General features: G+C 34.5%; 1 protein-coding gene across 1 annotated transcript in view; it reads right to left on the minus strand.

The window, feature by feature from the left end:
- Positions 1-9,563: 9,563 nt before the first annotated feature.
- Positions 9,564-13,111, minus strand: part of LOC125061213 (serine/threonine-protein phosphatase rdgC) — a 142,926-nt gene continuing 139,378 nt past the window's right edge. The window contains exons 14-15 of the mRNA XM_047666469.1: positions 12,243-12,345; positions 9,564-11,042 (exon numbers count right to left, since the gene is read on the minus strand). Coding sequence (XP_047522425.1) covers positions 10,825-11,042; positions 12,243-12,345 — 321 coding nt within the window. The 3' untranslated portion in view covers positions 9,564-10,824. The remainder of the gene's footprint in view (positions 11,043-12,242; positions 12,346-13,111) is intronic.

A 13,111-nucleotide genomic window follows, 5' to 3' on the forward strand; every position in this document is an offset into this window, starting at 1 on the left:
TGTTCAAGGCAGGTAGTGAGTCTGATCCGTCAAACTTCAGACCTGTTTCCGTGCTCCCTGCGTTGAGCAAAGTTTTTGAAAAGATAATGCTAGACCAGCTTTCTTTACATTTTAATAAAAATAAACTCTTACATAAGAAACAGTACCTATGGTTTCACTAAGGGTCGCTCCACAATCGATGCCGGTGTGAAGTTGATTTTGGACATATTTAACGCCTGGGAAGAATCATATGATGGAGTCGGCGTCTTTTGTGACCTGTCAAAGGCCTTTGACTGTGTTCATCCTGACATACTCGTTGGAAAGCTTCAACACTATGGCGTTGATGGCAAAGCTTCCAGCCTGATGAATTCATATTTAAAGGGAAGGATCCAAAGAGTTCATGTCAATGGAGTCACCTCTCCGGGTTCGCAGGTATCAATGGGAGTCCCCCAAGGATCGATTCTCGGGACTTTCTTATTCCTGATTTACATAAATGACCTCCCATTCTTTGTCAACGAAGTTCATGAGATGGTATTGTTTGCTGATGACACTTCACTTCTATTTAAAGTGAATAGGAATAACGTATTATTGGACGATGTAAACAATTCTATCTCTCGTATAGTTAACTGGTTTAATGTAAATAACTTACTGCTTAATGAGAATAAAACAAAATGTATTAGATTTACAACTACTAGCGTAAAGCGAGATATTGGTAAACTGAAAATTAAGGACAGTGAACTAAACTTGGTTGACAAAACTGTTTTTCTAGGCATAACAATAGATAGTAAACTCCAATTGGGCCCACACATAGAGACTCTTTCGAATAGGCTGAGCTCTGCAGCATATGCAGTAAAGAAAATCCGACAGTTTACTGATAAGGACACGGCTAAAATTGTGTATCATAGCTACTTTCACAGCGTTATGTCGTACGGTATTTTACTGTGGGGTGCTGCTGCAGAGGTTCAATCTATATTTGTGCTGCAGAAGCGGGCTGTTCGGGGTATTTGTTGTGTTTCTCCGAGGGAGTCAGTACGGAATAAGTTTAAGGAATTAAATATTATGACACTATCTGGTCAATATATTCTTGAAATATAAACGATTTAAAAACAAATGGTGACTTTCACCAGTATAATACGCGAAATAGAACTAATTTGAGTGTACGACCAGCCAGGCTCCAAAAGATAAACCACTCCTTATATGGAAATTGTATTCGTTTTTACAACAAACTCCCAAGCGAAATTAGAGAATTATCACTAAATAAATTCAAAGCCCTCGTTAAACGAAAATTAATCAACAAAGCTTTTTATAAATTTGAGGACTACTTAAATGATCCTAATCCTTGGGATTGAATTGCTCCAGTTCAAACAATTTGTATGACAATACTTGGCGATTAAAAAGAGTGGCGGAAAGTTTCTTGCCAGTTCTTTTTACCCGCTCTACGCCCTTGACTTGCGAACTGGTAGTAAATGTAAATTTACGATTAATTTAACTTGACGATTCAAAAGTGTACTTGGTTACCCACTTGAATAAAGATAATTTGAGTTTGAGTTTAGAATAAAGTGTTTATTTTAATATCCAAAAAGTACCCAAAACCGAATCAGAGCACCCCACTATACACGTGGTCTTATCTGCCCTATCCCTAGAGTGTATATAAAAAATCGGTTAGTATATAATAATAGTTGACGGATGAATAGACGCAGCCATAAATTTAAGTTTGGATGAATCGAGCCTTAGTTGGTCAGTTAATAGATACTAAAATTATTTATTGTACGCACAAAGAAATTACAGTAACTTAACTGTCAGTCTGACTTTTCAAAATGGCGACGGTAAAGAAAAGTTTGTGGCACTCGTAGACGAACTATGGTATACACAATATTCATACAAAATACAAATTTGAATGAATAATTCTTGAACAAAGTTACTGAGACAAAATAAGCTACTTACCGATGAAAGGTTATGTTTGGTTCTTTAGTTTGACTATAGATTTTACAGCCAATTATGCAACAATTCACCATGACTGACACTTAAAATACACCTCTTATAAGGATAAAGTCTTAAAATATGGGTTTGACTTGGGTTTCACAGATTTATCAGTAAGCGGTGAAAGCTTGTTTACCCCAAAGGCTCGGTGGTAAACAAATAATTAAATAAAACTCGATACGCAAATAGAGACAGAAAAACTGATACTCTGTTTCGCTCGCACTTAAGTATTTCACGTTAATGCCTTCTCTCTTTAGTTATTATTGTTATTTTAGAAGCTCATCTAGTTCTATACTCTATCCGGGGCGATCGTCAACATCCACGACTGTTTTAATGTAAAGTGGGAACAAATCGTGATCCATGTGGTATCCAATTATTTCAGTATTATTATTATTTTCTTATGTAGCCAAGTCCACATTTCAAGGATCGTCATGCTCGCTTAAATGTCATTGCTTGTGGCGGCGTCCATGCGTCGGGTTGTCTCTCTCCCTAAAATATGGCGAGGGGGCCGATGGCTGGCCATGCGTCATACTCGTGAACGGGTGCTACTTGTGGTGACTGGTCGTACTAGAATTCGTGTATGCGGTGATGTTAATTATTTCGACTATGTGTTTGTGTGTTGTTCCCACTAGAATGTAAGTGCGTGCTCCTATTTCACCATGCCTCCTGCTGATAGGGGACAAGTCTTTGTTTTTATTTATGTTATTATTATTAATTACTTAAAATGTCATGTGGAACATGGTGTAATGGTTGCAGCTCCTTACAAACGTTGTGTAAAAAAAAAAAAAACATGGCGATTAAAAAGAGTGGCGGAGAGTTTATTGCCAGTTCTTCTCTTCCGTTCTACGCCCTTGATTTGAGAACTGGCAGTAAATGTAAAATTAGAAGCATTAATATTTATTTCTTTAATGACGAATCACAAGTGTACATTGTGTTACCTACTTGAATAAATGATTTTTGAATTTGAATTTGAATATCTACGGTGGCACTGTATTATTTTGTGACACTGGTCTACTTGACATCCTAAATTAATTTAAATATTATGTCTGTGTTCACTTGTAAAAAGTCCGACACAATCAGACCAAAAAGAAAAACAAAACATTAGTAGTCGGGTCACTATGCGAGCAAGCATTGCTTTGCCAAAAATTCACACAAATTACGGGAAACATTTGCTAATTTAAAATACGTTTAGCGTGATTTACTGACAATAACTTATAAGTTATTGTCAATAACAAATATCACACAAATCTATAGATTTGTGTCATATTTGTTCAATTATTTATCATTCATTATTGTTTCTTTGTATTCTTTTATATTTTCCTTTTTTTGTCTCGTTAGGAAATAGGGTGCAAAGAGATTAATTGTACATAAATGTTTCTATGGAAAAAATTAAGTTGTAACAGAAAATAAATCTATAACCACCATTAGTCCGGTCAATCTACACATAATAAGCTCCCAGAATTACTATCAACCTTAAGCTGAGTAACTTTGTTAAAAAATAATTAAAACAACTTTCAAAATTCCCCATCGTTTCGACCCATGGAAAAAAATTGACTCAAGGCCAAAGGTAAAAAAAATGCTTTTTTCGCGATTTTCTTCAAAAAAGCTATCAATTTTTTTTTCCTAAAAGCTACTGCTTCTGAGATAAAACGATTCAATAAGTTGTATGCATAAGCGCGCCACTTATACATATAACAAACATATATAAGTAAAATATTTTTAATTACCTTATTACCACAATGGGAAGACAAATGGATGGAGGAAGCTAAGAATAGATGGAATGTTTAGAAGGAATACTTTATACAAAAGGGGTCCATACTGCATTTGAAACGTATTGTTTAAAGTTGGAGTTACTCGTAAAGTGGTTTATTATTGATGTGAATTATTATAGCCGCACGTAAAACCGTTTTCTGGCGACGCATGCCTTGGCGACGCGTCGCCACGCTATATGATGGTAGGTATACATATGCAGTAGTTGTGTACGGTGTGTGTATTTAGAAGTCACTGATTAAACGAATTAAGTAGTCATGATTTGAAATAAATTCGTAAATTTTTGTATTTAATGAAAATAAATGTTTATTCAATAAATAGTCATCGTTATCTGGAAAAAATCGTAATATTTTATCATTATGACATATTTAGTTCCTATCACAATCTGTTCTTTTCTGAATATTACTTTTACAAAATAATGTCGATGTTTCACATCTGCCAGGCGTCCCGTGACGGCTCACATTTTTGAAGTTATACTTCTTTAGGCGCGTTATGAAAAATTTATGAGAGTGAAATTTTACGATGCGCGCGCACCTGTGACACAAAATTGGGAGTGTGATTATAGCGTACGCGAGCGAGATAGGAATAAGACAATCTACAAGTAAAAAGAAATAGAATATGCGTGAAGTTCGTATGCCAAGAATTTTGTATGATCATAATGACATTTGTCATTTACCTTTTAAACAAATAAAGGAGTTTTAATTATTGACTATAATGACTCCTTTTCCAGTCTTTGATTATTTAATTGTAATTATTAATTATTTGCATGCAATCAAAAACTATTTTTAATAATGCCAAAGAAGTATAACTTCTTACGCGCGTACATAAGTACACGCACCCTTTTTTATTTTATTACCACAATCGTAGTACTAAATTCCAAAGTATGTAGCTGGTTGAATCGATTTCGCTTATAGAGTCATAGCCTTTAACGTCTAAGTAGGCCAACGAAAACGTTATTTATATTTTATTTGAAGAATCATTAATCACAGTCCCTTCTAATAAATGCCGTTTTTATTTACAGATGATTGATAGCTGAAGAGTCTCCCTGTCTAGCAAGTTATGTAACCTTTCAGAGAAGTATATTATGTGTATTTGTTTCTTTATGACTTGAAATATTTTGTTGGAAACCGGAGCCGGTGTCTCTATATATATATATATATATTATATGTATAATTCTCGTGTCACAATGTTCGTTCCCATACTCCTCCGAAATGGCTGGCCCGATTATTATGAAATTTTTTATGCATATTTAGTAAATCTGAGAATCAGCTACTGTCTATATTTCAACCCCTAAGTGATAAGGGTGTCCACCCCAAAAAATTATTTTATTTTTATTTTTTCATAATACAGCATACAAAAATACAAACATCCTTTAATTTTAATCAACCCTCTACGATCAACCCCTATTATTTATTAGTAGATAGTTATTTTTATTGAACTAAAAAAATATTTATTAGAAATAATAGATGTACGTGGCAAAACGTGTTAAAAGTAGCCTGTGGATATGGACCCCTCTTGGATAAAGGGGGATATCCAACCCTTTCCAGACTATCTTTGCCAATAGTCTGCCAGTATTTTCCTGCTATTTCTATTAAGTCATCAGCCCGTCGTTTTGACCTGCCCACTCTTCTTTTTCCGGGTGGTCCCTTGCAGTGTCCAGTGTCTCTTATTTTTACGTATTTAATCTAAGAACTAGACTCTTAAAATATTTTCTAACTAATGATTTACACTAGTAATTTATGTCTGGGCCTACGGTATCTGTTTGTGGCCGACACACGCCATCAACTTTGTTGATCTAACGCCCGAACCCAATAACCTATAGCAATCAAACATCTGATATAGTAATGTTAATCCAAATGTTGTAAAAAATGTGCCAATAATAATCAATCGACGGATTGTAATAGCCATCTGTCGATACAAGCTATCCATGGGAGGTCGTATCGATGTCTGTGGATAGATAGACCTTTGTATGAAAATGACAGTTGACGAAAGCTCGATTTCAACAATAAATTATTTTACCAGATTTTAACTTACACCAGTTTTTTTAATAATTAAAAAAACTGTTTCTTATATTTTAACATACACATGTATATGTTAATGTTATTTGTACGGTTTTATTTACTTTATTTGGTTAACATTGATTATCAAATATAAGTGAAAACTCGGTAAAATGGAACGACATAGGGCATTTTATCCGTCGCCAAAAATGGATTGTCTTCGTAGGGATTGTTTTCAATCTGAGATTGTGGATTGACTATTCGGGCGTAAGCCAAACCGGATTTCTAACGATGTTTTTCTTAATTCTAATTCATTTAAGCGAGTTTGAAATTTGCACATAGAAAATTATAACGACATCCGTCCAATAATAATCGAACGGATCGTTTCCTCTTGCGTATATCATTTAGTTTCTCACACGACTCCTTTCTCTACTTCTAGATGTAAAGTACAGATGAATCTATCGAGCTGTTAATCATCCAATGGTCAGTAAAAATAAAAAACTACTTATTTGTATCACAATTTAATGGACAAAACTGGTAATGCATTTGCAAAACTTTACAATAGGTGCCGCTTTATTAAAAGTGCATTAGTGTAGTTCACACAATTATATTAATCGTACTTTAAACAAATTCTATGGCACAATTTAATTGGTCTTGTGCCTAATATGTGGGCCATAGAAAAATACGCTCAAATATATGTATATACATTTGTTTATATATGTTTAGTTTGAGGGTGTAATATACTTTAAAAAAAACTTTAAAGGTGTCAAGGGACACCCGGATGGAACGAAATTCCTTTCGATTAATTTATGTTAATTGGTATCATAACAGTATGATAGATTTTCTCGACACCAATCTTACGAAGAAAAAAAAAAGCCAACATCACGAGGTGTTCACAGGCGGTCACCCGTCCAAGTACTGACCTCGCCCGACGTTGCTTAACTTCGGTGATCGGACGAGAACCGGTGTATTACAATATCAAATAGCAAAAAAGTGTCGTGACAACTTTTCGTAATAATTTTTTCCGTCTAGCCCTTTCACAACGCGCGATAAGGAACTTCGTTCCAATAAACGGGTATTTTTGCTGTTCACGACATAATATATCATAAAATTAGCGTTTATATTCGTAAAGATTTTAATGTTATTAATAATTAGACATTCTAGATTTAAGAGCGCCTTTTCCTTTAGCCCACGTTACAAAACTAAACACAATTATATTATGGGTCGGAAAACATACCAGTCAAACATTATACAGATTAATATTTTTATACAAAGACTAATGTAATTGATCATATCATGTCTCTTATTTATAAAAACTATATAGACATAAACTTTTGACAAATTTGTTATTTGATATCTGACAAATTAATGTTTAAGCTCCATTAAGAGAGACTGCTTTATGATTAGTTTTCATACATTAGTGGTTTATGTAAGTAAATAGTGTGTTTTAAATAACATATATTGATAAATAAACATCTTTAGCATACACTTAATCCTATTATATAAAGGCAATTATTTGAAAGTGCAAGAGAAATGTGAAATGGTTGTTAGGATTGGTTATAACTTCTCGTTTTCTGTATATAAAGGTGCTTTAGAGGATTTAATAGTACTTATATAAAAATAACTGAAAAACTTGATACGATTATAAAAAGCTGTAGGCTTTGACAGTTACAAATAATGTTAAGAGTAATCTTTATAAAACCCGGCTTTATCATAAAGTAACATAACTTGTAAAAACTAAAAATCCCATAAATAAAGATATTGATTTTTATAGGTCCCGGTAGACTACGAGAGCGATCCCGGAGCTAGTAGAACCTTCTATAAAGCTAATTTTACATTACATATGTGATGTGATGTGAAAAATATATATATGTGAATGTTTATAATTGAACTTTTGAAGATTTTTACGCATATTCAAGTATTACGCAAGAATTAGTACGGTCTTTTCTTACTATTGTAGAACCTTAGTTCTACAATAGTAGTGCGCGGTAAAAACTGCCTTAAAACGCTAAGTTGTGGAACGATAGACGTCGAGGTGATACGGGTGGAGTTTTAGTATTATGCCTCGTCGTATAACGAAACTCAGCTGCAGCTATTAATCCGAACAACTTCTATAAATAATCTGTTTTTTTTTTATATTTACTGCTAAATTCACTTTATATTAAAAAATATCTTTTTCAAGTGAAATTATACGATAATTATATATGTATATATTAAAGTCTTAAATAGAGACATCTTTTTATAATCGTATCAGTTTAAATTATCTTCTTAAATATAAAGGGAATCTATATATTATATTTTACGAATTGTATTAGCACTACAATAATATTATAATTATCTTATTAATCATATTAGTGATATTTTTAGTTAGAGATCTATATATAAAATATTAATATATAATATAATATAAAATATTATAGTACAGATATTTAAAGAAATATAAAAATTTAATCCCAGTTACATATGGTATATGTTCCAAAAAATAGAGAATTAAAAAAATTATAATCTTGCTAATACGAGTAATTAATTTTAAATTCCTATATTTCATAATGTGTTTTTTTCTAACTGAAAAAGCATATGAAAATCAATAAAATATTTCTACTCAACAATACACGTCTCTCTATCTTTTGGAACACCGTCATTTGTTTCAAAGTATCATTGTTCCCATTCGTTTTAATATAAAAATAATCTTTTGAATAAAAATTCTAACTATAAATTGACTAGATTGATTATAATTGGCACCAATTAATTAACAGAACAAAAATTATCTAACATTATAAAAAATGCAAGCCGAACTTTCGATGCTATGCGAATGCAAAGAGAAATTACGACTACGTAGTATGTAGGAGAAAATCGAAATAGGCAGTCATATCATCTACTTGCACCTATATCTAAGAAAATCCAGTGCTGCTACAACACTATGCACTCCTGGCTTAGACGACGAATGGCGCTGGTCCAGCGCAGATGCTCTTAATCCTAATAGCGATCACGTATTTACTAGTTCTTTAAATATCCGTAGCGCTGATAAAGTAACAATGGAGGTTGTATTCTCTTCTTTAATCGTTTTAAAGACTACTAGCCCCTTTAGGCTGAAGTAGAAATGGGTGGGCAAGAGGAACAGAAAAGTGGAGCATGAAAGTACTGGTGGAAAAGGTAGAGTAAAAGGAAAGAGGAAGACAATTTAGAAGGTAGATAGACCAGATTAAGGAAACAGTAGGTACATGACAGAGAGTGGCGCAGTGCAGGAATGGCGGGATTTGGAGGAGCCCTCTGCCGAAAAGGGGCACACAGGGGCAGACATATAAATCTGAAATAAAAGGCTATTATTATTATATTCAGCCTTCCACCTAGAACCATCATTTTTTTTAACTACCCGTAGTAGACAAATATTAGGTATACTATTAGGTTAACACCGCAAAATTTGTAAACTTAATTCAAATATTCACTTGCCAGATATAATTTTTTTTTATCAAAATGCTTCAAATATGACCAATAATATGTAAAATCTTATAAGTATGTCGCCGCCTTTTACTATACGAAACATAGCTTTAATATAATTTAATAATGAATGCGAGATATTGAGACGTGAAGCAAATGTCTCGCTAATAGTACTTCTTCTATCAATAATAGTGTTACACTGTTTTAGTATAAAATCAGCGCCTAGTTATCAGTGCTGATCGTCAGCGAAAAGGTTTAGCTGATCGCAGAATACAGTCTTATATGAAGGCGTTAATTAATATACGACTTTAAAATCGCGGTGGCAAGTATTTGGCCTACGGTATACTTTGACTCGACAAGCTGGTAATAGTATAGAAGTCGGGGTCGATCATACCCGTTCCTTGGCTCTCAACATCATTAATGCACTGAGAGAAGCTGAGGAAAGAGTGGTGTGAAGGCAGTAAGTTGGCGTATCGGTTAGAATTCAAGACAGGCACTACGGAAGAATACGATAAAGAAGATACTTTAACTGATCCCAAGTTTAGACCGTCAGCGCTACGGATTTGCAAGAACTACTTAGAGGATACAGAGCAATGTTAACGTCAGATGACAAACTTCTGCCTACAATCTACTCGCATCTGCCAAGGAACTGCAGCGTAATCTAGCTATCATTATCGAATCTAGAATTGAACTAAATTATTACAATAATTAAGATTTTAAGTAGTTTATCCATTTTGAAATGAAGCAACCTAAGATAACGCTACCCCATTGTTATTTAATGTTTCTGGCACTAATATAGCGGCGATGGTTTTGATGATTTTAAATCGTTTTAGGTCTGGGCCTCAGACTCCTGTATCTGTTTCATGATCACTGTCAATCTAATAGGCAAGTAGGTGATCAACCACCTGTGCTTGATACACGCCGAGTTTTGAGTCTAAGGCAAGCCGGTCTCCTCACAATGTTTTTATTCAACGTCGAGTGAATGTTAAATGCGCACATAGAATGAAAGTCGATTGGTGAACAGTGTAATCTGCTACTTGTATAGCTTCAATCTTTTTATATGGGACTAATATAGGTTATCTAATCATTAAAGCAATATAATTCCGTTTTCACAGCGTTTTTTTATAAAACGGGGGCAAACCGGCAGAAGGCTCACCTGATGTAAAATGATACTCGACCCATGGACACTCAATGCAATGCCAGAGGGCTTGCGTTGCCGGCCTTTTAAGAATTGGTTCGCCCTTCTCTTCTCTCAGAAAACTTTTCATGGTAAATGCGGTAGAAGATGCAGAGTGACCACACATCTCTACGCAACGCCAAGGGATCTAGCCGCTCGGAAAGAGATTCGTCGTCAACGATTCGAACCACTCTTACTTGAATAAGGTCAAGTCGAAGGAGCTGGTACTGGGGAGCGTAATTACTTTCTGTTTTTATCATTACAGGGGATAGTGTACCTATTAGTTGCTTCATTTACCATCTTAGCTCACATATCACTTTCTAACAGTCCGGGTCGTCGTTCAATAAGCGCAATTTCCTCCGGCTCCCTCGAACCGTGTCCATTTCCAGCGTTGTAGTCGTCGTTCATTCTCAGTAATTCGATTTCAACACCAATTTCGTCTTTATCGACCGCTGTCCTGCTGGGATAGCGGTCTAGCTCTTGTCAGGTGGCCTGCATTTCAGCCAGCACCAGGTCCTCCTCGTGCAGATTCTTATCCGCAAGTCTGAAGCTCTCCAAAAACTCGTTGAGATCAACCAAACCGTCCTTATTGATGTCCATTAAGCGGCAGATGTCGACCAGCTGCTCTTGGGTTAATGGATTTGGCATGTATTTTCCGATCAGTTGGCACGCCTCGGAAAATTCTTCCAGCGTTATGTAGCCTGTTGAAAAGATATTTGCTTAGATAATGTGCAATAATATCAAACTAAATTTTGTATACGGATTCAGTCAGCAAAATCTTTCTGCAATGAATGCGTAAAATTCGTTAACGAATGTAAATAAAAATTTAAGTTTAAAAGATACAGAGGGCTGATATGATCATCAATTAGAAAGGAGCAGATGCCATTAATCAATCAAACGTTGAACAATTTCCGTAGGATACAGAGCCAAATATAAAACACCCTAAATATAAAAAGTACGTTAATTCCTATAACGCGGACCGCGACTACCGCGTAATAGAAAATCGCGTTGTAGGACTATTATCGTAATTCGTTGTAGCACAATTCAAAACTTAGGAACATTTATTAAAGTTTAATTTTATAACAACACAGTTGAAGCAAATCGCAAAACTAATTTATGGACTTGACAATTTTTTATATATTTCGCACTACAGAAATGTAACTTGAGAAATCTTCGCGTTATAGGTCGGAAGGTCCGCGTTATATGGGGCCGAAAAGCGTTATACGAAAACGCGTTATCTAGGGGATTACTGTATATTTAGAATTTCGCTAAAGAAACAAAATAAAATTTCTCTCCGCAGTAAATAAATTATCCGCCCCATTTTATTAAATCAAATCTACACGGATCTTCACTTGATGTCAATTTCTTTCGGCTCCGCAATAAAACGACAAAAAACACTTAACTCAATATTGTTAGAAACTTTTAAGACATTTATTTTGTAACTGGCTGGTGGATTATGAAAAGTAGGTTAGATCATCTTCTATATGATCTTTTAAAATCATTTATAGAAGATGGTTGGTGTAATTCAAATTAATCATGTAGATATTTAGCTTAATTAATAAATTGTAGACAAACACATGACCATACTCAAATATCAAATTCAGTGAAAGTAATAATTTCCTTTGATTTAAACTGTGTAGACTTTTTAGGAACACAACGTGCCGATTTCTGGGTCATGTTATTTACGTTTTCATTAAACCTACGGCCATTGTTCGAACTTATGACCTCAGGGTTCATAGTAGCCTATAATAATCTGTGATTTTATATCAAAAAAAATTAAGTTGTCTCTGTCATTGATTTCCTGTTAACCAAACAAAACACGCCATTCTTTCGGAGTTTAAAAATTTCCACTAAAAGTCTCAACGAAAATATGTACATAACTAACTTTTGGGATTTCTTACCTGAGTTATCTTTGTCCAAAATCTTGAATATTGTTTCCAGACTTTGCTTGTTCTTATAAAGAGTTTCGGCGACTGTTTGCGTATCAGATTTGCGACCGAATTTCTGAAATGGAGCAAAAATTCTATCCTTAATAATATAAAGGGACTTTTTATGTACTTTAATTTAAGGCTATCAAAGAAGACGGTAGATGGCTGTAGGTGGGGGCATAGTGGTGTGCGACTCTCGAAACTACGGTCGACAAAGAACTATTCAATAGGCAAGTGGCCTAGGCTAGATCAGAGACAAGTCTTGCGATTCTGTAACTCACTTTTCGAACTCGCACAGCGGTTTTCGCAGCGGCCGCGGCGGTCGCGCTCAAATCAGTCGTGAAGCAGTCATTTTACGATTTGGCATTCTGATAAACAATAAACTACAAGCTCCCTCCTTAGGAGAGTTCGAAAAGTGAGTTACAGAATCGCAAGGCTGATCAGAGACACTGATTCGTAATTCTGACATTAATTACGAGGGTTCTAATACTTGATTTTTATTGTAGCCTTCACGTTGACCGAAAATGGAAAAATAAACTAAACTAAATTTCAAATACTATCAAGATAATGCAATGAAACTTTCCCAAAATAATCGTTATATATTACATCTGACTCTATGATACATACAGTTTAATTATATATACGTATAAAAGAAGGGAATAAAAATTCTATCAAACCAATATTCTGATTCTAATGATTTTCGATAAAAAGCTTTGGTTGCCCAATTTTCGCACTCTCCGGGTATCAAGCTTTTGTATTATTAGGTGAAATGGAAAAATTTCCAATCGAAACGAACAATATAACATAAAATTAATCATTGTTATACATAATGAGCTAATCAT

This window comes from Pieris napi, chromosome 23 (genome assembly GCF_905475465.1).
Source record: "Pieris napi chromosome 23, ilPieNapi1.2, whole genome shotgun sequence".
Taxonomy (NCBI): Eukaryota; Metazoa; Arthropoda; class Insecta; order Lepidoptera; family Pieridae; genus Pieris; species Pieris napi.